General features: G+C 39.7%; 3 protein-coding genes across 5 annotated transcripts in view; 1 reads left to right on the top strand and 2 right to left on the bottom strand.

Moving 5' to 3' along the window:
* Window positions 1–27: 27 nt before the first annotated feature.
* On the bottom strand, window positions 28–4,691 carry LOC100853063 (pentatricopeptide repeat-containing protein At1g63330). Of its 3 annotated transcripts, none has more exons than XM_010650255.3 (4): window positions 2,259–4,691; window positions 1,826–2,023; window positions 654–874; window positions 28–558 (listed from the first exon to the last, which is right to left on the bottom strand). In XM_010650255.3, exon 1 carries the CDS (start codon window positions 4,545–4,547, stop codon window positions 2,379–2,381), a length of 2,169 nt encoding a protein of 722 aa, XP_010648557.2. In that variant the 5' UTR covers window positions 4,548–4,691; the 3' UTR covers window positions 28–558; window positions 654–874; window positions 1,826–2,023; window positions 2,259–2,378. The 3 variants fall into 3 exon arrangements, with proteins under 3 accessions (XP_010648557.2, XP_010648559.2, XP_010648560.2); XM_010650257.3 differs by having other exon boundaries at window positions 1,826–1,963; window positions 2,259–4,685; XM_010650258.3 differs by having other exon boundaries at window positions 28–553; window positions 2,259–4,685.
* A 179-nt stretch (window positions 4,692–4,870) lies between these two features.
* Window positions 4,871–8,817, top strand: LOC100252532 (psbP domain-containing protein 5, chloroplastic). Its single transcript, XM_002284550.4, has 11 exons — window positions 4,871–4,992; window positions 5,086–5,252; window positions 5,647–5,755; window positions 6,110–6,159; window positions 6,358–6,425; window positions 6,513–6,611; window positions 7,613–7,672; window positions 7,778–7,837; window positions 7,923–7,977; window positions 8,338–8,387; window positions 8,523–8,817. Exons 1-11 carry the CDS (start codon window positions 4,955–4,957, stop codon window positions 8,619–8,621), a joined length of 855 nt encoding a protein of 284 aa, XP_002284586.1. The 5' UTR covers window positions 4,871–4,954; the 3' UTR covers window positions 8,622–8,817.
* A 530-nt stretch (window positions 8,818–9,347) lies between these two features.
* Window positions 9,348–22,904, bottom strand: part of LOC100247424 (protein TIC236, chloroplastic) — a 47,047-nt gene continuing 33,490 nt past the window's right edge. Inside the window, exons 15-24 of the mRNA XM_010650259.2 lie at window positions 22,626–22,901; window positions 21,785–21,850; window positions 21,439–21,570; window positions 13,939–14,745; window positions 13,516–13,796; window positions 12,978–13,225; window positions 12,120–12,358; window positions 11,789–11,980; window positions 10,859–11,131; window positions 9,348–9,809 (exon numbers count right to left, since the gene is read on the bottom strand). Of these exons, the coding sequence (XP_010648561.1) occupies window positions 9,657–9,809; window positions 10,859–11,131; window positions 11,789–11,980; window positions 12,120–12,358; window positions 12,978–13,225; window positions 13,516–13,796; window positions 13,939–14,745; window positions 21,439–21,570; window positions 21,785–21,850; window positions 22,626–22,901 (2,667 nt within the window). The 3' untranslated portion in view covers window positions 9,348–9,656. The remainder of the gene's footprint in view (window positions 9,810–10,858; window positions 11,132–11,788; window positions 11,981–12,119; window positions 12,359–12,977; window positions 13,226–13,515; window positions 13,797–13,938; window positions 14,746–21,438; window positions 21,571–21,784; window positions 21,851–22,625; window positions 22,902–22,904) is intronic.

Here is a 22,904-nt window from a genome sequence, read left to right on the forward strand (position 1 = left end):
TTCATCCTACATTTTCAACTACTTAGATTCGAAGTGAAATGGGTATCGATTTGGCACCTTAGTCTACAAATTATGGGCAGTATCCAAAGGAACCATACAATGGTTTTATCATATTGGAAAAAGAAAAGATGGATACAATGGTTTGATGGTACAATTCTTGGCTGGAGTGGAGATTGGCGTCATCCCTACAACTCTAGGGAGGAAAATGTTAAAGATTGAAAAACCATGGCCACCATCCTTGCAGTTCAAACAGATTTGGAGGTCACTTCCATTGCAAGCAAAGGGAAGGTAGTTGCCCCATTAGTACCTGTCAACTGTTCTTCCACTGGTAAGTCCAGGAGGTCGATTCTCTTCAAGGCCATTTTTTGTTACAGAGATGATTCTACCCGTCTCTGCAGCATAGGAGACCGAGGAAATCTGTATGCAGGCATTGTAATTGAGGGAGGGATGATGACCCTTGCTGGTAATGTAGGCTTTGAACACATCGCATATCAATCATCCCAGGAGGCCGATATGTCTTATTGACATTTCAACATGTCCGAGGAGTTCACATCTTGACTAACATGGAGGAATATGTTGAAGATCGTATTAATGACAAATGAAAACCCTAACCGAAGTGCAATAATGGAAATGGCATAGATAAAAGGTTGTACCTGTTCTAAAGGAGATGCATTGGACCAAGGAACACAACTAGTGTCACTTCAGCAACCATGGTTTGCAGTTCACTCCAGATGGTAATATCAGGTCCTATATAGCACAGAATTTTCAAATGATATTCAACAGTACCAGTCTGATAACTAAAGAACACAACCTGTCACCACTGTGCTCCCATCATACAGTTGAATAACTGCAAAGCTCATTTAGTTTCTTGATGCTGGCACAAACAAAGGAGAGAAGGGAAGGAGCAATCAAGGATTATTAGCATGTATGCAAACAAAGCCAAAAGAAGACAGAATGACCAAATAAAAATGCTAAAATTATTAGGAATATGCTAGTTGATAACCTGAGAGGTGAACAACCCACAGCTCAATAAACTACAGAAACAACAGATTTATAATAATACCCTAACAGATGTTTAAATGTCCATGGAATCAAACCTGTTCACTGTCAATTAATTTTCTAGTTAGACCATCATAACGGGTTGTTCTGGCTTTTTTTTTTTTTTTTTTTTTCAATCGGCGAGGGTATTTTTCTTCTATCAGTCATTTAACCCATGGTATTCTGGTATCTCAAGAAATAAGCTTATTCTTGTTTGTCTCTGGAGAGTTTAGTAATCTCTCCATTCAAGCCCACCAACTTAATTATTAAGTGATCACCAGACAGTGCAAATGCCTCCAAGCCCATAGCGTAGCAACATGCTTCAAATGTCAAGGAAGGCAAACTGTACTCAACTATCTAAGGTTACATTTCATATCAGAGTATATATTTCGAACACTTTCCAGCCAGAACTCCCCAAGCACTGGGATGTTGGCAGCAAGAGAAGTTCCTTTAGTACAGGATTCAAGCAATCATAACAATTCTTTACTAATTACCATGAGGGGAAATGACTAGGAACCAAAAGGAACTGAGATTAAATGAAATAGAAACAAGCTCCCGAAAAAAAATCCTCATGTATAGAAAGATGAGCAGCCTCAAAAGTCAAGAGAGGTCATGACTCATGAGAAGGAGGTAGGGAGTGAACTGCTAGTCACCATAGACAGAATTGGGTCCCAAATAAGACATAAAAGAAAATGCATGGGCAGTAACTAATAAGAATTCAGAGGTAAAGGTAACAACTTCAACAAAAAGTTGAACAATAAAAATTTCAGGAGAAGCAAAATCTCACCCCAAGGGATCATGGAGGACTACCCATTCTAGTTGTGTTGGATATGACAATTGATCCCATCCTGAGGCTTCTGGTTACTGCTGTGGATATGATAGTTCTTGCTGATAGTTATAGTTTCTAGGTTCCCAATGATCAGTTCTGCTTCATTTATCAAGAGTATATTAGACTGCAACTTTTAAACATCAAAATGTACCCTGGCTGAAAAGGAAAAACGAATCTTAGGACACTTATTTTTTGATAGGCAGAACAAGATAATATTTCAGAACTTTTTTTTTCTTTTTTTATAAGTATAATATTTTAGACCTTATTGACACTTCATTGCACATATTGTGCACCGTAAATCCACAAGTAACAGTTTTTATCTTGACTATTTAAAGAAGTTTATATAGAGCATAAAATGGATATGCAGTAAGAATCCTTTGGACAGTTGTACCTGTTTGTGTTTTCTTCACAGAGATCCTTGTGAAAGACAGCTGGACTTGATTCAAAGACCATATGTGCATATGATATGGTCATGGTGAGCAAGTGCTGCAAGAACTGATATCAAAGACACTTAACTTGTTATTCCTTCAGTTTGAGTCTCTTTTTCACAATTTCCACATATCACAAATTCTAGCTGTTTTGATACCTCAGGGAATCTCTTCATCCAACATTTTGACATTGCTTGTTTCAAAATCTCAATAGAAACAGCATTAGGTTCACATCCATCCATGGTCATATCTTTCAGTAATGAGACAATATCCCAAAACTTGCCTCTTTGAAACATTGCTGCTAATATGGTATTGTAAATAGTAATAGTTGGAGTGAGTCCACTCTCTAGCATCTGGTCCCTCAGCTGGATGGCAACTGATATCTTCCCCTCCTTACAAAGACCTTTAATGAAGGAACCATAGGTAACAGCATCTGGTTTCAATCTCCAGCTATACATATCCCTTAACAACTGCTCCACCAGTGAATCATTGCCCTCTCTTATTGAAGCATGTATAAGAATATTATATGAAGTTGTATTGGGGAAATATCCAGTGTTTCTAAACTCTCTAAATATTCTGTGTGCTGTTCCAAGTAACCCATTCTTGCAAAGTTTGTCCAAAAGCATATTAAAAGTCACTACAGTGGGATTAAGGCCATTACGTATCATGGATTCCAAAAGCTCCAAACATTCTGAAATCTTTCCAATGGCGCAAAAATATTGAATCAAACAAGTTGAACTAACAACATTAAGCTTAACACCTTCATACTCCATTCGGTACAAGACTCTTCGAATCATTGAAGAGTTACCTTGTTTGCATGCAGCAGACAAAATTGTATTGAAGGAAACCACATCAGGACTATTATTGGCCCACTCAAAGTGGTCAAAGAGCTGCAAAGCTTCATCAATATGGTTTTCCCTACAGAAACCATTCAAAATAGTATTATATGATACATTGGTTGGCACGAGACCTTTTTCCACCATACTCTGCAACAGAGACAATGCTTCTCCTGATTTATTTTCACGACATAAACAATGGAAGTATATATTGTAAACGGCAACGTCTACAGTACAGCCTGCTGAAATAACATAAAGCAATAATTTATTAGCAACTCTTACTTGGTCTCTTTTTAACAGCCCTCCAGTTAAAGCCGCATAGGTGAAAGAGTCAGGTGATATCTCCTTTTGATCAATAACCTGAAGGAGCTCACCAATTTCAACATATCTATCCTGATGGAAAAGTTCACGAAGAATTACATTGTATGTGACAATGTCAGGATCACAACCTTCCTTGCCCATCTTACCCAAGATGTCTAATGCATCCCCAATCCTCCCCTCATCACAGAGAAATTTCACAATTACAGTATATGTTATTACATTAGGCTTACACCCATCAATTTTCATTTCATCTAACATACAAAAGGCTTCTTCCCACAACCCTTCCTTACTAAACCCATAAACCAAAGCCGTATATGATGCCGCATTATGAACAGCACCCATCTTCTTCAATGAATACAACAATGCCAGAGCAGTATAACTCTGGCCACACTTGCACAAAGCCCACAATATAGGATTATAACTGTGAGCACACTTTAAACAACCCTTTCCTAGAAGAACCCGGAACACAAAATGGGCCTCCCTAGCCATCCCAGCTTTACTAAGCATAGAAATCAACAAATTCAAAGTAGGTTCAGTAGGAAAATACTCCAATCTCAGCATAAACTCAAACACACTCATAGAATCAACCAAACTCCCCAATCCCAACCATTTCTTCAAAATTTTCAATAAAGAAGTAAACGACGGCAGAAACCCACTTCTCCACATTTCCTCAGCAAAAAAGAAGGCAGCACGCAAATTCCCAGTAGACGTCATTCCATCCAAAAGTATATTGAATGTGGAAGCATTTGGATATGGCCCAAGCCTCTTCATACCAAAGTACACTTGAACCAACTCATCCAACACAATCAAATGCCTCGACGATGACTTCAAATAATGATACAACAAAGCATTATAATCATTGACAGATGGGTACCTTATAGAATTCAATGCGCAGAGAGATTTTCTGAGATTACCCGGGGCGGCGTCATTCTGCATAGTGTGCTGCAATTGGAGGTGATTGGGGTCGTGGGTATTGGTCTCTTCAATGGAATCTAGGGTTGGGAGAGCGCAGAGATATGAAAAATTGACCATGGAGAAGCAGAGAGTTTTGCGGAATCTGTGGAAATGGTGGGAGGTGAGTAGAGAGAGAGGCATGGTGGTTGATGGGTGGTGGGGGGTTCAGCTTCAGTACTTCATTCATGCCTTTTTCTATGTGAGAAACGGTGAAACTGAACCGACGTCGTTTGGGGTGGGAGTAGAGGAAGCGTAGTGAAGAAGAAGAAGAAGAAAAGGGGGTTTAGGGTTTTACGGGTGAAAGAAACATTCCAAATTGGCCCATACAAAAGCCCTCCAAATTGGCCCATACAAGAGCCCAGCCCATATTTGGCAATTCCATCTCACGGACAAGAGTCACGTGCAGGTCATGTGGATTCATGAAGATAAATGGATAGGACCTGGGCCGGGACCCGGATCTGGATCCGGCATGAAGAAAGGGTGGGTGTAGATGAGCTGACAAAAGAACAAAGAAAGAAGGAAGAGAAAAAAAGAGCAGAGCGAGAGCTATGGCCACACTCCTCTCTCCCAATCTTCTCATCTTCAGGTATTTTATTTTTTTCCTTTCTCTTTCTACTTTCCCTTCAGAGCTACTGCTTTCTATTTTTATTTTATTTTTTAATTTATATGTGGCGTTCAGAAACCATACAAGAACTATGGTAAACCAGAAGAAATGTGGATTGCCTGAGAAAATCATTTCATGTTCATGTGTTCCTTCAAGACCCAATTCAAAAATTGGGTTTTACAGAAGGGATTTGATTCTCTTTGGCTTCTCTTCTTCAGCGGCTCTAATCTTCCCTCCTTCAGGTTCGCTAAATCCACATTGATTCTCCATTTGATATTTAGCTCTGAAGTCTGTGTTTGAAGCTGCATGTTACTTGAAATGGGCCTCTCTCAATTTCTAGGGACTGTTTGTAAGGAAATAACTTGGTTTGTGATGTAAAAGTTTCATAAATTCTTGAGAATAGTGAGTGCCCAATGGTGACCCAATAAGTTGAAAATGGGTACATCTCAAATTTTTATGGAGGATTTCATGGATTTGCTTGAATTTAAAATTTAAAATTTTCATAGATTCTTGTTGAAGGTGAATTCACCCACTTGTAATATAAGAAGTTGAAATGGGTTCATCTCAAATTTTTTCCAAGGTTCATTTCTTGATTTGTAACTTGCTATTTTTTTACTTACATAACTACTGTTACAGGATATGGTACAGAAGAAGAATTTAAAATGGCTTCAGTAGTTGATGATATAAATGCTTATTCTTATCTATACCCATTGGAGTTGCCATCTAAGAAGCTTGTGTTCAAATGGTAGGCACTTTGTTCTTTTTAGCAAACAGAATATTGTTGCATTTGCTACTGAAATGTTTCATGTTCTATTGATGTTTTACATTATTAGTAGGAATTAATTCAGGTGGTTTAAGTCCTCAGAATTGGAATACTTAGAGAGATAATGCTGTTGAACTCTATCTCTCGAAAATAATTATTATAAGAAACTCTCTTGTTCAGCACTTCTCATTGCTTTTTTGTCTCACAAGATGTGGCAGTCACAACTCCATATCTGTTTCTCTTCATTCAACTGAATGTTAATATGGATTAGGTCGTTCTATTGTTATCAAATATCCTTGAATTCTAGGAAACCTGATTCTTTATCTCTGCTTGAAGGGTGGAATCGAGAAAGCCAGAACGCTATTCGTCAGCTGCACCACTGTCTCGTAAGTGTAGTATATATTTCTCATGGAAGTTTCACGGAAGTTTGAAAGTATGCCTATTGTTATAAGATTCATCAAGCTACCTGTGCCTTTTGGATATGCTTGGAAATATTAGTGACTGCTGCAGTGTTATCTTTCAAACAATTTGAGCATTGTTTACATGCATCTTATAAGAAATAACTGGATATTGTTACGATGTAGCTGATGCACGCCTGCGCATTGTGTCTGAGCGTGTTGACATAATCGATAACCTCATCATTTCTGTTACCGTAAGTTTGATAAAACCATATGCTTGTTGCTTGCACTTCCTGTTGGTTCTTTCATGAAGATTAGTGATTTTGTTTTCTTCAATTCAGATAGGTCCCCCCAATTCACAGTTCTTAAAATCGAAGGACAAGGGTACATGGACTGCAAAAGATGTTGCTGACTCTGTTTTAGCTGACAAGGCTGCATTGGTAATTTGTCTTCTTGTCTCTTCTCTGCAGTAAAGACAACCTTTATTTTCAGCAATTATTATTAGTCTGGCTGTCTGTGTCGAACTTTGCCAAGGGCATTGGGTCAATAAGGATTGACAGTGATACAGAAACTGAAATCTGAAACTGACCTTAGACACAAGTTTCAGCATAATGGCAAGTTATTGTACATGGAAATACAAAATGCTATGTAGCCAGTATAAGCACTCAAAATATATATATGGTTTATGTTTATGGCTTGAGCTCATATCAGCGTAATATACATTGTTAACTCATCATTTCCTAGCAACTTAAACTTTTTTATCAATTGATAGTTTAACATGGTATGAGAGCCTTGGTTGTTGGGAGGTTGTAAGTTTGAGTTTCACCTCATGTTTATTTTCCCTAATTATTGAACCCACATGCAAGCTCAAAAAGAAGGTCATCTCAGGTGGGATGTTTAGAGCTTTACTGCAAATCAGCATGATATAGATTGTTGACCCATTATTGTCCAACAACTTAAGCTTATAAGTCAATTGAAAATTTATATCAGAGCCTAAGCTATTGAGAGGTCATAAATTCAAATCTCATCTCAAGCATATTCACCCAATCCACCAAGCCTATGTGCAAGTCCAAGAAGAAGGCTGCCCTTCAGGAGGTATATTTAGGTCTTTAGCTCAACTTAGCATGATATATATATATATATATATATATATATATATTATTAGCCCACTATTACCTCACGGTTTAAGCTTTTATGTCAATTGGTAGCTTAGTAGTTTCTTTCTGAACAGGAAAGGTTAGACATTCAGTGTTTTTTGTGGTTTAGAATGGCACAATCAAGAGCTGTCTCTTGAACTTGCTTTAGAATGTAGAAAGTGTTCAAAGGACTTTGGTTTGGTTGCTTGAAACTTCCAATGGATCATTATCCATTTTGGGGCTTCTTGAATTGTTTTCTATAAACCAAATGCTAGTTTCATCTAATGTACTACTGTTTTGTGTAGCGAATCACTTCAAGTCAGCGCATGTCTGAAAGCTCAGTTCTTGATACACATGCTAGTGAAGTGAGATCTCTAAGCTTACTTCAGATACTTTTTTCAACTTTAATATGTGTAAATTGTAATAATTAACACTACTAAAAACATTAAACTTTAATGTATCATTCTCAGGTCGATGGTGAGCCATACTGGTACTATGAATACCTAATACGCAAATCACCTACAAAATCTGTGAGTATTTGTCTCTATTACAATATTTGGTTGCAAGTACATGAATGATGTAATGGCTTGTTGATGTTCACATGAAATGATACAGGCTCAAGAATCAAACATTTACAGGCACTATGTTGCTTCAACTGCCGAACGAGATGGTAGGATCTTCATAGTTATATATTTCATTATTATATGCAACTGTACAAAAATATCTTATTTATATGCAACTGAGACATATTGAGTTTGTTAAAAATTTAAGTAGAAAAATAAACACCTCACTCCTTAGTGAGCTAGCTCATCTGCCAGGGAAACTTCAATTCAAAGGGGAGGGAATACAAATAGATTGTGCCTTGTATGTGTGAGCCAGTGTGTATCATCTTATTGGGTTCCAGGGTGAACTACTTTGCTCAGGATAATTCATTCACTCATAATTTTTGAAGGATCATTAGCATACGGTAGCAGTTATTGTTCCTTCACTAAAGGATTTTTCATCTTACCTTAAGAAAACTTTATTGCAGGTTATTTGTACTCTCTGAATGTTTCAACAATCAGCAAGCAGTGGAAAGTAGTAAGTCTCTCTCGCTCACTCTCTCACACACACACACACAATTATGGAATGTGGTGATTCATTTCTTGTTGGAAGAATGGGTAGTCTAGTCTAATTTCCCAGTCTAACTAGAAGAATACATTTTATATGATGCAGATGGGGCCTTTGTTGGAAAAAGCTGCCTCTTCTTTTCGCCTTCTCCCCCCCACAGAAGACTACGTTCCTCCATACAAGGATCCCTGGAGATTTTGGTGACAATGACCATTAGCTTTCCATTATTGAGTTTCCTTTTTCCCTTCCCTTAAATAATTGTAATAATGTATATTTAGGGATTTTTTGAGCGTGATGTTTCCTCTCTGCAATTCTTAGTAGCTAATTGGGTTCCATTTCTTGCTTCTTCTCACCATCACTCTATTTACAAATAATAATAGCCTTTTATCAGTTTTCTGTCTCTTGTATTTCCATGATGCTACACTGATTAATGGACAATTAAGAACTGTTCAAGCAGGTCATTAGTATCATCATGTTGGCTGAAATTTGAATACTTTGAAGGAATTTACACTTCGAAGAAAAGTTCATAGCATTTGGAACATAGCTCAGAAGTGGAAAGTCTCCATTCTGCGTACCTTGCCTCTCATCATCATAATTCATGAGGTTGTCATTCCTGGAAGACCTAAAATTCTGAATTTGGAATAAAACCCCCACAGCCAACCTTTCTAGGTTGGATTAGCCTCTAAGAAGTCAAAAGTTCATTTTTATAATATTGATTTTAACTTCCATTAAAGCTAAAAACAAAAACCGCCCCAAATGGGCTTTAAATGTTGGACTCAAAACCAATGACATATCATTGATCTTTCCAGCATTTTCCTCAATGTAAGTTTCTTCCAAATGCATAAAGCACTTTGATGCATAAACTCCTTGCCTCCTAAATTCTCAGTAAGGTCTAAATTTGCTTTCTGGAATTTATATAAATCTAAAAGGTAGATCTGAACAGACAGCTTTATTCATTTCTGAGAAAAGAATATAATGGCATAAAATTTACATCATCTTACTGTACTTTTCTGGGTGGTGGTATAGGCATCCAGGTTAGTGTGAACTTGAGGCTCGATTCTTGCCAATAAGCACAATTTACAATATTTATTTTAACAACCACCCCTTTAAAAAGGGAGAAGAGAAACTGAAGATGAAAGGCAAAAAAGGAGAATACCAGGACCAAACACCCCATTCCCTGGACTGAATAATATTTCCCAAAATGAGTTTCAGCAACCTCGAGGCCTAGCAGTCGCAGGTTTAGTTCTGTGAGGTAGAAGAATATTCGAATAGGAGGCGTTGGGATGAAACAGACCAAGATTGTAGGAGCACTCGCAGGCGGCTTGTGAGCTGGTAGGTCAAGGTAAATTGCATTGCCATCTCTGAATCCTTCATCTGCCTAACAATGGAAGCCTGTGGAGGGAAACAACAATCTGAGCTTTAGAAATTCACAAACAAAAACTTGCATTTTTTTCAAATTTAACTTTTATCAAACATCTAAATATAGCATCCTTCCATCATAGTTCCACATCATTGACAATCTCAGTCATCCAATCTATGACTTTCTTTGCTTTTTGCCTTTCATTGTTCTGTTCTTTGTTTAAAAGGATAAAAAGGTCTGTGAAAACATTATCATTTCGCCTCATCCACCATTATGCCAACAATAAGTTTTTCTTCTCAAAAAAACTAAATTTTGTATCAGTTAGTACAATATAAAATCTAAATATTAGTTTTTTCCTTTTTCTTTTGAATTAGAGAATAGAATTGTTAAAACATTATTAAAAGGCTGTTAGTGGAATAATACTGAAATCCTATGCAGTCGTTTTTCTTTTGCAAGAGAAAACAAAAAAGGCATATTTACTCACATCAAACAAGACATTATCCATTTTGGAACCACATTATCTTAAGAGTGCTGAGATGTCCATCATAACCAATTTGATAGTTACAAAAGATGAGTCATAATGGCATCTTTACTAAACCGTGAGACACAGCAATCACTTTCCCTAATCATGCACAGAAGCTTACTGCTTTGGAAGGATAGATTTATTTTTTAGGCTAATAAATCGAGGGCTAATTTGTTTGATTATGACCAACAAGGGCTAATTTATGATGTCAATATCAGACATTGGAACTGAATTCAGTGTTCAACAATTTAGTAATTATTGTAACATGCATATAAAACACATGCAACACAGTAAATCTGATAGTTCTGGACTGAGTTTGTAATAAAACAGCCCTGTCAAGAGGAGAGTAATGAGGAAAGCTACCATGATCCTGTTCCTAGTACAAGGTGCAGAGTCCACCCTAGCTCTTTGTAATTTTTAATTTTCCTAAAATCAACTTTTCAGTTTGTGGGATGATTTTGTTTACAACCTTTTTCAAAAGAGAAGCACTTCCACCAACATAAAAGTAAAGATTTCAGGAAACAATATTTTCAAACAAGGAAAATTGCATTTAATAACCTGAAGGCGTTTCCCAAGCTTGATTTCGACTTCTGTACCAAAGGAAATATTACTGGCCAGAGACTTGAGAGGATCAACAGTAGGATCAACTGAAAGCAAGCTGAAGATCTGTGGTGCATATACTATTCTCCACCTAGCCTGTCCGAACTCTCCCTTCCCTTCAATTCTTGGCATTAACGTCTCAAGTGTTGCAGTCGCTAGCTTTTTGAATGAAAGCTTGCCATCACCTTCCAAAATGGACTCTGCCAATTGACTCTCAAAGACTCTGGCAGCCTGTGCAAATGGGAACATCTGATAATATCAAATTGCTTAACAAACATCTCTAGGACATATTAATATAACCATAAAAAAATTCTATAAAAATTTGATCTATGATCCGCTATTCCACACAAGGACAGATTGCTACAACAGAAACCCAGGGCAACATCACAATCAAGGTGGGCTCCACCAAGCCACTTTCACCAGATCAAAAATGCCAGCAAGTGTCATATGGACATTTCACAGTTGTATGTAAATCAAGTGTCAATATGCAGGGATACAAACTCAGAAAAAATGAAACATGTTAGATTTATGTTATTCTGACTCAAAAGAGTTACTTTTTCATAATGCTGATAAATTGCGGTTCATTATGATATTCCAACTTACTAGCTCCCTTTCTTACCTATCATAGCTCTAGAAATATAAAACAAGAAGTATTTAAAGTTAAATATAAAGATAAACGGTGCTTTCATATCATAATCCATTCATATTTGTAGAATGTGGCACCTGTAATATGTCTAACTCCACCACCTACATGTGCACAACTGCAATAGTGAAAATATACCATTGGAAAAAGAGTTTTACATCTTAAGCTCCAGATTTGACTGATAGCTTCACAGGTACTGGTAAAAAGCTGGAGAATGACAACCCTACGAAAGTAGTAAATGTTACCTCAGTAGGTGAGAGGACTTCCTGTTCCACAGCACGTGTTGAAGTCACAACCAAATTATCCTGCCAATTACTGGCTCGACTTTGGATCCTGAATTGCCACTCTGATCCAACCAAAGCTAAGTCTAGCGTTGGATCCAGCCCATTATCAGGCTCAAATTTTGCAATATTAAGATGCTCTTTCTTAAGCCTCACCTGAAATTGAAAAGGTAAAGTGTGAGTGTACTCAACAAAGTCCACATACCATCCGACAGACAGGAAAAAAATACAGATGTTGTGCACAAGAATGTCAAGAATCATTTACAAGACTAACAAAAGGAAACATAGGTGTCACCTGGGTTGCAACAAGATTAACTTCACCACTCTCAAATGTTAAAACGCCCTTTGGTTTTATCAGTTTGGGATGAGCTATGCCATTGAGCTCAAGCTCTCCACTTACAGCAAAATCAAGAATCAAAGGATAAAGTATTCTCAATTCTGGTCCCAGAACAAGTTTCAAGTCAGTGAGGCGGATGTCAATTTTTGGCTTACGATTCACTTGCTCCATTTCCTTTTCAACGTCAGTCTGTTTACCTGGGAATATAAAAAATAATTTCAATTGCAAATGTTGAACATATTTTATAAAAATATCTACAAAGGGAACAACATTAAATGCAGAGTTTGGCAGCTTGACAGCTACCATGCAAAACTGTTTTAGGTTTCAATGCTGTAGTTCATGCACTCCAGTATTATATATGACCTCAGTTTGTGCAATCAACTGCAGGAGGTGTCCTGTGCATAAAGGAAAAGAAAAAAATTGACATGTTCTTGGATGCATAGAATTGTGGAGAAATTCATGCAGAATGGAAACAATTGAATCCCTGTAAACTACAAAGAAGACCTATCTAATTGAATATTAATAAATAAGGCACATAAAATGTATTATCTAACAATTACATTACAGGGTGAAAGTGATTAGATACACTAAATGGTAAACACAGGTAAATCAATGGATCTGACTTCACATAAATTGATTAAATCCATTCATAAAAGAAAAATGTTAAAAAGTTTATAGTCCATTCGTAACTTTGAATCATGTTTGCATTCTCTGGGAGAGGAACTCACTGACTTTTTGTTAAGAGTATTAGGTGCTTGATCACAGGGTAGAATGTTCTCATCACAAACCAAAACTGATGAAATATCTATACATTACCTGAGGGTTGAGGGAATTTGGTGCTTGAGGGAGCAGGCTCTGAACTGGGAAACCATGAAAGATATCTGGAAGCAGTTCCTGGATTGTAACCACCACTTGGATGGACTGATGCCAATCTATTAAATGGAGCTGCTCCTGTACCCTTATCAGGTGGTAGATATGCTTCTCCATGGCTCAATTTAATATTTCCAGAAATATTTGGTTGCAATATGGAACCAGTTATTTGCATCTGTGTGTCTACCTGACCACTGTGATTTTGGTAGACGCATTAGTTCACAATGAAGAAAATGTGTAGGCAAAAAAGCAGATAAAATTTTCATAGATAGCAAACAATGGATTATCAGCATTGGGAGAAGTACATAATTTAAGAGAGCAAAGATTCTTTAGTTTGGTCAATCAGGAAGAATATCAATAAATTGTGAAATATCAAAAGAAGCGCAGAACAATATTATCAAAAATTATATCAAGATATATGCTGCAAACAAGCCAAACCAAATGCTTCCTGTAGATCCCCATGTTAGAAAGAGAGATAAGGCACCTTAGGATATTTTTTGCCCGTACTTCTAGAACTTCACATTTCAAGTCAATTTTGTCACCAAGTGATGCTTCACTTATTCTGAGAGGAAGATTCCCTTTTACAAACAACTTTCCCCGTCTGCCTACCCTACTTTCTAGTGAACTGATGCATAATCTATTTGATTTCACATGAACTGTGCCACCAAAGTTTGTGAGTGGTTTCCAGAGGACTGGTGATGATACAGATGCTCTGTGGAAAGAAGCAGATCCATTGATCACCGGTTGTTCAACTGTACCTCTGACCTGTTTATTTAAAACAAATCAATGTTTGAGAGAAGTATAATCTAACCTAATCAAATCAAATCATTTTAATTTAGAATCCAACACTTGATTTATTATAAATATTCAGATGAGCCCATTGAAAACCTTTTCTAGCTTGACTTACCTGAAGCATAATGTCAGCATTGCCATGAAGCCAGTCAGCATAAGGAGATAAAGCTGTTAACATCATCATGCCTCCATCTTTAATATCTGCATCAATTCTAACTTCTCCTACATCTAATATGTTCCAGTTTAAACCTTTGAGACTTTCTGCCAACTGAGTATCCCAACCTTCTTCATTTCTATCCCTGGAGATTTTCTTCTCACTGACATCATCAGCAGGACCTCTGCCCCTTTCCTTCACCCAACCAGGGATCCATGTTTCTATATCTTCTTCCTCTAACATGTTATTTTGGACAAAAGCTACAGGAACACTTCCTTGAATGTGAACATAACCATTTTGAATAAAGGGTTCAAATTTTGCATTGAAAAGAAAGCGACTGGTTGATGTTAGGGAAGCTACAATTTCAGCTCGCCCAAGATCAATACCCCCAATGGCACCATCGAGGAGCCTTACTTCTACATTGCATTCTGGTTTTGCAATACTTCCTCTGAGATCCCCTTCCATGTGTAAAATGCCCTTAATTGGTGCTAAAAATTGCCGCAGGGAATGAACAGCATCAGTAGCTGAAGATTCAATAACCTGTACCAGTGTCGGGACTAGACTAACAGGGAAATTCAAAACAGCAAAATGAAGATTTGTTTTTGGCCCTAACAAGGTCCCATCAGCATGGATTGTGGCATTATCATTTTGGATAAAGATTTTCTCAAGGTGTAAACCATCATCATTGCTGTATTCACCAACTGCTTGAACACGCTGAGCTTTGTAGGTTCCCCACTCCCAATCCTCCCCATGAAAGTCAAAATTTGCCTGAGAAATATGTACAGAAAAAGAACCAATTATGACTGGACAAAGCTTAACAGCAAGAAAGTCTATAAACTTGTGAAATGCTAATTTCTATATCACTGGGAACCTCTTTTTGTTAAAATCGCTGTAAAGTGTAAAAGATGCCATGGGAATAAGGTTCCCAGCAGAAGCACAGAGATTCAAGAGACCACCTGCAAGACAGAACTTCACAATGCAAATGTGGCACAATGGAACACCTGGCAAACATGAAGGTGATGTAAAATGTTTTCTTCTAATTTTTCATGAGAGAAAACCACATAGAAAGCAAGTGCTTATCACCATACTCACATGGTCCACAAAAATTAAGGGTAAATCTTTGTGCATGTTTGTTCATGAAAAGGACACCGATTTTCTCCATCATGTTTAAAAATTTTTTTTTTTTTTTTTTTTGATAAGTAAACAAGATATTCATTAGAAAAGGCTAAACGCCATAAAGCATACAGGGAGTATACAAAACGGCTAAAGCCTCAAAAAAAGGAAAAGGACCAAAAAGAAACTACCTCCCCTTAAGTGGAAGCAATCCACTCCAAAAAGCCTATGAGGGAGAAAGACTCCTCACCTAGATACACTTTGGCCCAATTCCACAAGTTACAGACAAAAGAATTCTTTAATTTCTGAATATTCAACTCACCCCCCCTAAAGGCTAACCTATTCCTCTCCTTCCAAACCGTCCAAAAAATACATAACGGTATGGATTTCCAAATCCTTTTCCTTTTCTTCCCTACAAATGAGCCCCTCCAGGATATTAAAGCCTCCTTTACAGTTTCTGGGTGGACCCACTTAACATCTATCAACCCAAAAATAATTTCCCATAGGGCTCTAGTCACTATACAGTGTAAAAGTATATGATGTACATTCTCTTCTTCGCAACCACACAAATAGCAGCAATTAGGGAGTTGCACCCCTCTTAACTGGAGTCTATCCAGGGTAAGCACCTTCTCCCACGTAGCCTCCCAAGCAAAAAAACAGACTTTTGTTGGCACCCTATCCACCCATATTTTCCTTGCGGGAAAAACTGTGGCATTAGACTTGTCTAGCAGCCTGTAGGCTTCTTTGATTTTGAAAATACCATTTCTTCCCTGCCTCCACACAACTGAGTCATCCTCCAGAGAGGGCCTTTGACCCCTCAAAGTATGAAGCAGCTCCCCAACCATATCCATCTCCCAATCATTGAAGTCCCTCACAAAAACAAGCTTCCAATCTCCTTGGCCCGCATCATGATCCCACATCTCCTCAATCGTAGCATCCCTATGCACGGCAAGGACAAAGAGTTGATTGAAGCATTGGGACAACGGAGTGTCTGTGCACCAACAATCTTTCCAAAACTTGATTTTGGAACCCTTCCCAACCCTAAATGCCAAATTATCCCAACACCAATCGTCTTCCTTCATGATCTCCTTCCAGACCCTTACTCCAGCCGGCCCACGGACCTTCTTTGGCCTCCAACCATAATCCTCTTGCCCATATTTTGTAGTGATCACTTGATTCCAAAAGTTATTCTTTTCACAAGCAAACCTCCAAATCCACTTGCCCAACAAGGCTCTATTCAAAGTGGCTATTCTCCTTAATCCCAGCCCTCCCTTGTGTTTTTCTGTACAGACCGCATCCCATTTGACTAGGTGAACTTTTCCTTCCAAGTTTCCTCCCCCCCAAAGGAAATCTCTTTGTGTTTTTTCCACTCTTTTGGCAACAGACTTGGGCATCCGGAAAATAGACATTTGGTAAGTTGGCAAACTAGCCAAGGTGCTTTTTATGAGAGTGATCCTCCCCCCTTTGGATATGTACTGTCTCTTCCAAAGCGCAAGTCTCCTCCTGATCCTTTCTTCCACTCCATCCCACATAGATGTAGCCCTGTTGGGGACCCCTAAGGGAAGACCCAAATAATGAGAGGGCAAAGACCCCACCCTGCACCCTAATTCAGCTGCCAACTCAAGAGAATCCTCCACTTCTCCAATTGGGATGATTTCGCTTTTGGCTAGATTAATCCGAAGACCCGAAGCCGCTTCAAACCAAAAGAGAATCCAACTTAGGTGGGAAACTTGCTCTTTGCTCGCCTCACAAAACACAATTGTGTCATCAGCGAAAAATAGGTGGGAGATATTCAAGGATGTTCTACTACCGCCCCGAATATTGCACCCTGAAAGATAGCCCCCCTCCACCGCTCTCCTGATAAGGACGTCCAGAACCGCCATGCCCATAACAAAGAGGTAAGGGGAAAGGGGGTCCCCTTGACGAAGCCCTCTAGTACTAGGGAAGAAACCAGCTGGCACTCCATTAACAAGAATGGAAAATTTAGCAGAGGAGACACAACTCCACATCCATCTCATCCATTTGGTCCCAAAGCCCATTTTTTTAAGGACCTTCATTAAGAAATTCCAATTGATGCTATCATAAGCTTTTTCTATGTCCAATTTGCAAACAAGGCCCTTTTCTTTCTTCTTCTGCCACGAGTCTATCACCTCATTCGCAATTAAAGACGCATCCAGGATTTGTCTTCCCATAACAAAGGCATTCTGAGCATAAGACACCACCTTACCAATCACTTTTTTGAGCCTATTAGCTAAGACTTTAGCCAAAAGTTTATAGAGCCCCCCCACCAGGCTGATAGGTCTAAAGTCTCCAAGATTCTCCGCCCCGCTTTTCTTAGGAATCAACACCAAGAAGGTATTGTTAAGGCTCTTAACAAAGGAATTATGCTCATGAAATTCTTTAAACATCTCCATGATCTCCTCTTTGGCAAAGTCCCATGCGTTTTGCCAAAAAGCAACAGTAAAGCCATCCGGGCCAGGGGATTTATCCCCATTCATCTCCATCAAAGCCGAGTGAATCTCAGTCTCTGCAAATGGGGTTTCCAGACTCTCTGCTTCTTGCTGGCTGATGCAATTCACCTGAATACTACCAATATCCGCTTGCCAACCCATATCTTCAGAAAGCAATTGCTGAAACGAGTTCACAACACCTTCTCTCACCTCCTGCTCCTCTACTAGCCACTCCCCATTAACCTTAATTCTGTCCATAGCGTTGTTTCTTCGATGTGCACTAGCCATTCTATGGAAAAACCCCGTATTTCTATCCCCGTCCTTCAACCAAATCTCCCTTGAATGCTGTCTCCAATGGGCTTCCTCCAACAGGACCCATTTCTTAAAGGAATCTTTAGCTTCCTTTTTTAATTCAGCTTCCTCCATAGATAAGATTCTCTCACTTTCCACCCGATCCCAAAAATCTAATTGATGTAAGGCTGAAGCTTTGTTAGTTTCCAGCCTCCCAAAAACCTCTTTGTTCCACACTTTCAGCTTCTTTTTAATTTCCTTCATTTTAACTGCCAATCTATAGCTAGCGCTGCCCCTGACTTCAATTTCTTGCCACCAAGTTCTAATAATGTCATTAAATCCCTCAACCTTAAGCCACATATTTTCGAATCTAAACGGGGTTGGGCCTCTTCTTACACCACCCTCCTCTAGCACGATTGGAAAATGGTCAGAAATGGGACGAGATAACCTGCCCTGAGTGACTCCACTGAACTGATCTAACCAGCTAGGGGAGACTAGAAATCTATCTAGCCTCGCCCACGCCTGATTATTCAGCCCCCCACTCCATGTGAACTCTCCCCCCTGCAGGGGCAAATCCACCAGCTCTAGATCATCCACAATTTGAGCAAATCTCCGCATGGCTGAGCTGATTCTTCTTTGGCTGCTCCTTTCGTGTTGAAACAGAGTAATATTAAAATCCCCATCGAGACACCAGGGATCACCCCACAGTCCCCTTATTGCCCCAAGTTCTTCCCACATACCCTCCCTTTCCACTTTGGTAAAAGGGCCATACACACCCGTAAAAACCCAGATAGCCCCATTTTCTGTGATCTTGAATCTACAAGACAAGGAAAACTGACCCTCCTCCCAATCCAGAATTTCCAGGACCCGCTTATCCCAGCATATCAAAATGCCACCCGCAGCCCCTTCCGCATTTCGGGCTCTCCAATCTGAGAATCTCCCCAATCCCAAACTTCTCACAATACCCTCCGACATCTCCTGAATCTTGGTTTCCTGAATACACATTAGGTCCACCATCTGGTTCCTTATATAGTTTTTGATAATTTTCCTCTTTGAGCTGTCATTAGCTCCCCTCACATTCCAGGTAATGATCTTCATCCTCATTGGGCAACTATCAACTGGTTCCCTTTGCCCTGTGAAGGACCTTTCTGCCTATTCCCCCCCTCGTAATTAACGGAACATTCCAGCCTCTTCAGCTCCCTCTCAAACTTGGACTTTTCCAAAAGTTCTTTGCTGTGAATCTTTTCCCGTCTCTTTCTGATTTTAATCAAGAAGCTCAATATCTCCTTTTCCAGTCCCTCTGTAGAGAATCCCAGGAATTGACTAAATTTTGCTAGACTGCATTCCTCCCAAGGATCCTCTTTCTCGTTTTCAGTATCTTGAGAAGCAGAGCCACCATTGTTCCCCTCCTTATCCTTAGCCTTGTCTCTGTTCTTGCTGTCCTCTCCCAATTTCCAGAATCCATTTTCGTTTTCAACATTCCCCTCATATACTGTTAACCAAGTGGACTTATCCCCCCTTAATTCCTCCTCAATACCCCCTGGGTGATCGAAAGACTCCCCCTCCGGAGCCCGATCAGAATTAGAGAAGAGAAGAAGAGGTGTTCCCACAGCCCTTTTACCTTTAGGATATGGATTTAAAGCATACCTTTTAACTTCCTCTTCCAGCGCTCGGTCAGTCATTGAAAGACCAACATCCCCTTGTTCCCTTCTAGGCTCCTCTATCACCCAGCTTATCAAAGGATCCTCTGAATTGGGTCCTTTTCTGGAGCTAAAGCGACCCAGAAAGCCAGCCTTCTCTAATGGAGCAATTGGGCCCTCCCTTTCCGGACCTTCCACCTCAGTTAGTTGATTGCAGCCCATTTCAGCAGCCCAACTTGGGCCTGCCTCTGAATAGTCATTCACTTTAGGCTTGTTTTTTAACTTTCGGCCCAGCAGCCCATTCATTTTGTTCAGCCCACCATCCTTCTTTAACCCACTAAGGCCCATATTTGGGCCACTTGCAGCCGGCCCAGCCATTCTACCAATTGGAGAGACCCAATCCCGATTCTCTTGGCCCTGGAACTGTAACCCGGGTGCAGGACCCGGCCCATTCTCCTGCAAATCACTCCCATCAACTGGCGTCTGCAGCTCCTCGATTCCCGCACCTACCAACTCCTTTCCCACGCGCTTCTCCGCGCGTGAATGCAACTCACCCCTGACCTCCTTATTCCTCCTGTTTTCCGTCGCAGAGAAGGGCCGTTTCACCATCGGCCTGATCTCCCACCATAAAGCCACAGAGTATATCTCATCCTCTACCTCAATTTCTAACAAGCTCGGTCTGAAATCGCCTTTTGTTTTAACCAAAATCCTAGCCCATTGAATCTCCCCCATCGATCTTGTGCGCTCATCCATATCTACGAAGCCCCCACATTCCTCCCCTATTTTCTTCAAAGTCCCCGGGCTCCAGAGCGAGATTGGGAGGCCGTATATTCTAACCCAAGCTATCTGCTCCATCTTCTCCTCTACCCGACATCCCGTCTTTGGATTCCATAACTCCAGCCCTAAATGGGCTCCTCCCAGCAGTCTGCTCCCCGAGGAGGCCACACGGCGTGCCTCACTTAGATCTTCAAACTCCAACAAAGCCTTACCTCGTTCCAATTTGGCCAACCCTAGCTTGCCTTTTAGTCCCCAAGAATTCGCCCAGAGACTACCCAATCTCTCCAAGTCGTCTTCCTCCTCTTTTTCGGATTTCCAGCTCACGACGAGGCAATGCTCCAGCTTCTGTAAGTTGCCAGCAATCTCCTCCCTTGTAACCCTCATCTTGATTGCGTTTAGGCCATCCCAATTTGTCCTTCTGACGGCTTCTACGTATGATTTCGCCGGGTTAGCTCTTCCGACAGTCCTTACCTCCTGCACCTCTGTTCTTCTACCGGCCATCTCTTCCATTTGACTTACCATCTCCACCATAGCCGTCCACCCTCTTTTGCCCCTTCTCCCTCTCGGTAAGAATATGCAAAACCTCTTTCGTTCCAGACCCACAACCCCCAATCTTAGATAAACACCCGCTCTGTTGAAACCCCGAGCCAAGGTATACAGCTTACCTCCTTCTTTCCATTCCTTTTCCCATCGCCCTTCTTCATCGTCACGAATACAATGGATTAATCCCTCCTTGAAAAGCCCTAAGCTTTCCAGCCCTAATCGAACCCATGTCGAGACCCCACGTTTCTTCTCCACAATGCGAAACTGGCGTTTCCCTTTCCTATCATCCAGGGCAAGTTCGAAGGTCTTGGATTCCACCGTGAAGCTACGCCGTCGGCTCGCCTCGCCGGTCTCCTCGTCGTCACCGTCGCACGCGCTCTCACGCTCCCTCTCGCCCTCTCTCTCTCTTTCGCTCTCTCTCTCTCTCTCTCTCCCATCGCTTCAGTGGATCTAGTTGCAGTTGTTTCCATCATGTTTAAAAATTAATGTACATGTATCAAGAACTAAATTTTATAATGTCAGCAATCACAAATTTCAATTGTCCAGATTATGGTAATATTATCTCTGCCATTTAGATTGAAGTTTTGGATCACAGATGCATGATATTTAAACTATATGGCCTCAGGCAAAAAGTCCAAGATATCTACCATAGTGTCCCCATTGCCTCCACCTCTTGCATCAAGAGAACCATGCCAGCGACCTTTAAGCTCGGCTAGACCAGGAAGACATACATCTTCAAGAATAACTTCATCCGATACAGTATGATGCCTTCGTATTACCTGAAAATTCATAGTTCTATTAAAATACTTAAAGCAAATAAAAAATGGATACAAGGAAGCCTAACATTCTAGGTAGTTCATCTTATTCAGATGACTGGAAAAGAAAACACCGACCAAAATGCATTTCTTTATGGTTTTTCCCACATGCGCTAAAAAAGAAGCATGAAAATTGGAATTTTTAAATAATTATCATAATTCTGTGTCAAACAAGTACCTCAAGCAGGTTCTGAAGACTTCCAGTATATAATCCCACTGATTGCAAACTTTGTATAAAAAGATCCTGCAAATGAGTTTATGAGAAGCATGAATAATCAAGATTTATGTAAATAGGCACAGACACTTGCTTCCTATTACAGGATGTTGAAGAATGCTCATACAAAATGTTACAAAACAGTTTTTTTTTTTTAAAAAAGGTGAGGTTCGCCATAGTCCTTATATTTGGTGTTCATAATGTACTGAGGAAAAATGAATTAAACAAATAAATTAAAGCCAAAGAACATTTTTCTATGGACTTTCCTCATATTGGTATGTAGCATCTAAAAGACATCTGAAACAAATGAAGCACCAGAACATAACTGGACAAAATAAAACTATCTTGATATAGAATATCAGCAGCAAGAATCTCCACAAGGTGTAGCCGGGCCCTCAACCTATCCTCCAGGTAGAATACATTAAAGAAGGTCTACGAGGTTGTGCCAATTTTTATTTTCGACCAAAAAAAAAAAAAAAATACAAATCCGTTCTTTATAATTTTAATATTTGGACTAAGAAAAAAAAATAAAAATCATACACTGCTTAAAAAAGTAGCATCGATAATTATTATGGCTGTTTCAATCATTAAAGAGCCTAAAGTTAAAAGTAATTTACCATGTAACTTCCATTTATATAAACTTTATTCAAGTTCAGTTCTTAGAATGCAAGTCAAGGATAATGCTGCCCTTAGATACATTCTAAGAGGTCAAGAATGCAAAGTTTTTGTGTTGGTGTACAAGAATGTTGATTTGGTAACTCCACATAGAGCCCCTTTCTAGTTGGATGTTTGAGTGAACTACAACCTTTGATCTAGAGCGAACAGCAGGATCCGTACTTCGAGAAAGAAGTCTTGCCAGTGGAAGCATCTCAGCAACCTCAGCTCGAGGAACCTCAAGTCTCATTCTCCACCTTCCCATAGAAGATATCACACTACTCAGATGTCCAGCCATTGCCCTTTCCAACAAGCCACCCCTTTGCTTTCCAGAAGGATTCCAATCTCGGGTGCCAGGTAATACATATTCACCTTGAAGCTCATATCGGCTATTACTTTGCTCCAGAATAGTTTTTTCAACAGTTATCTG

This window comes from Vitis vinifera, chromosome 4 (assembly GCF_030704535.1).
Source record: "Vitis vinifera cultivar Pinot Noir 40024 chromosome 4, ASM3070453v1".
Lineage (NCBI taxonomy): Eukaryota > Viridiplantae > Streptophyta > Magnoliopsida > Vitales > Vitaceae > Vitis > Vitis vinifera.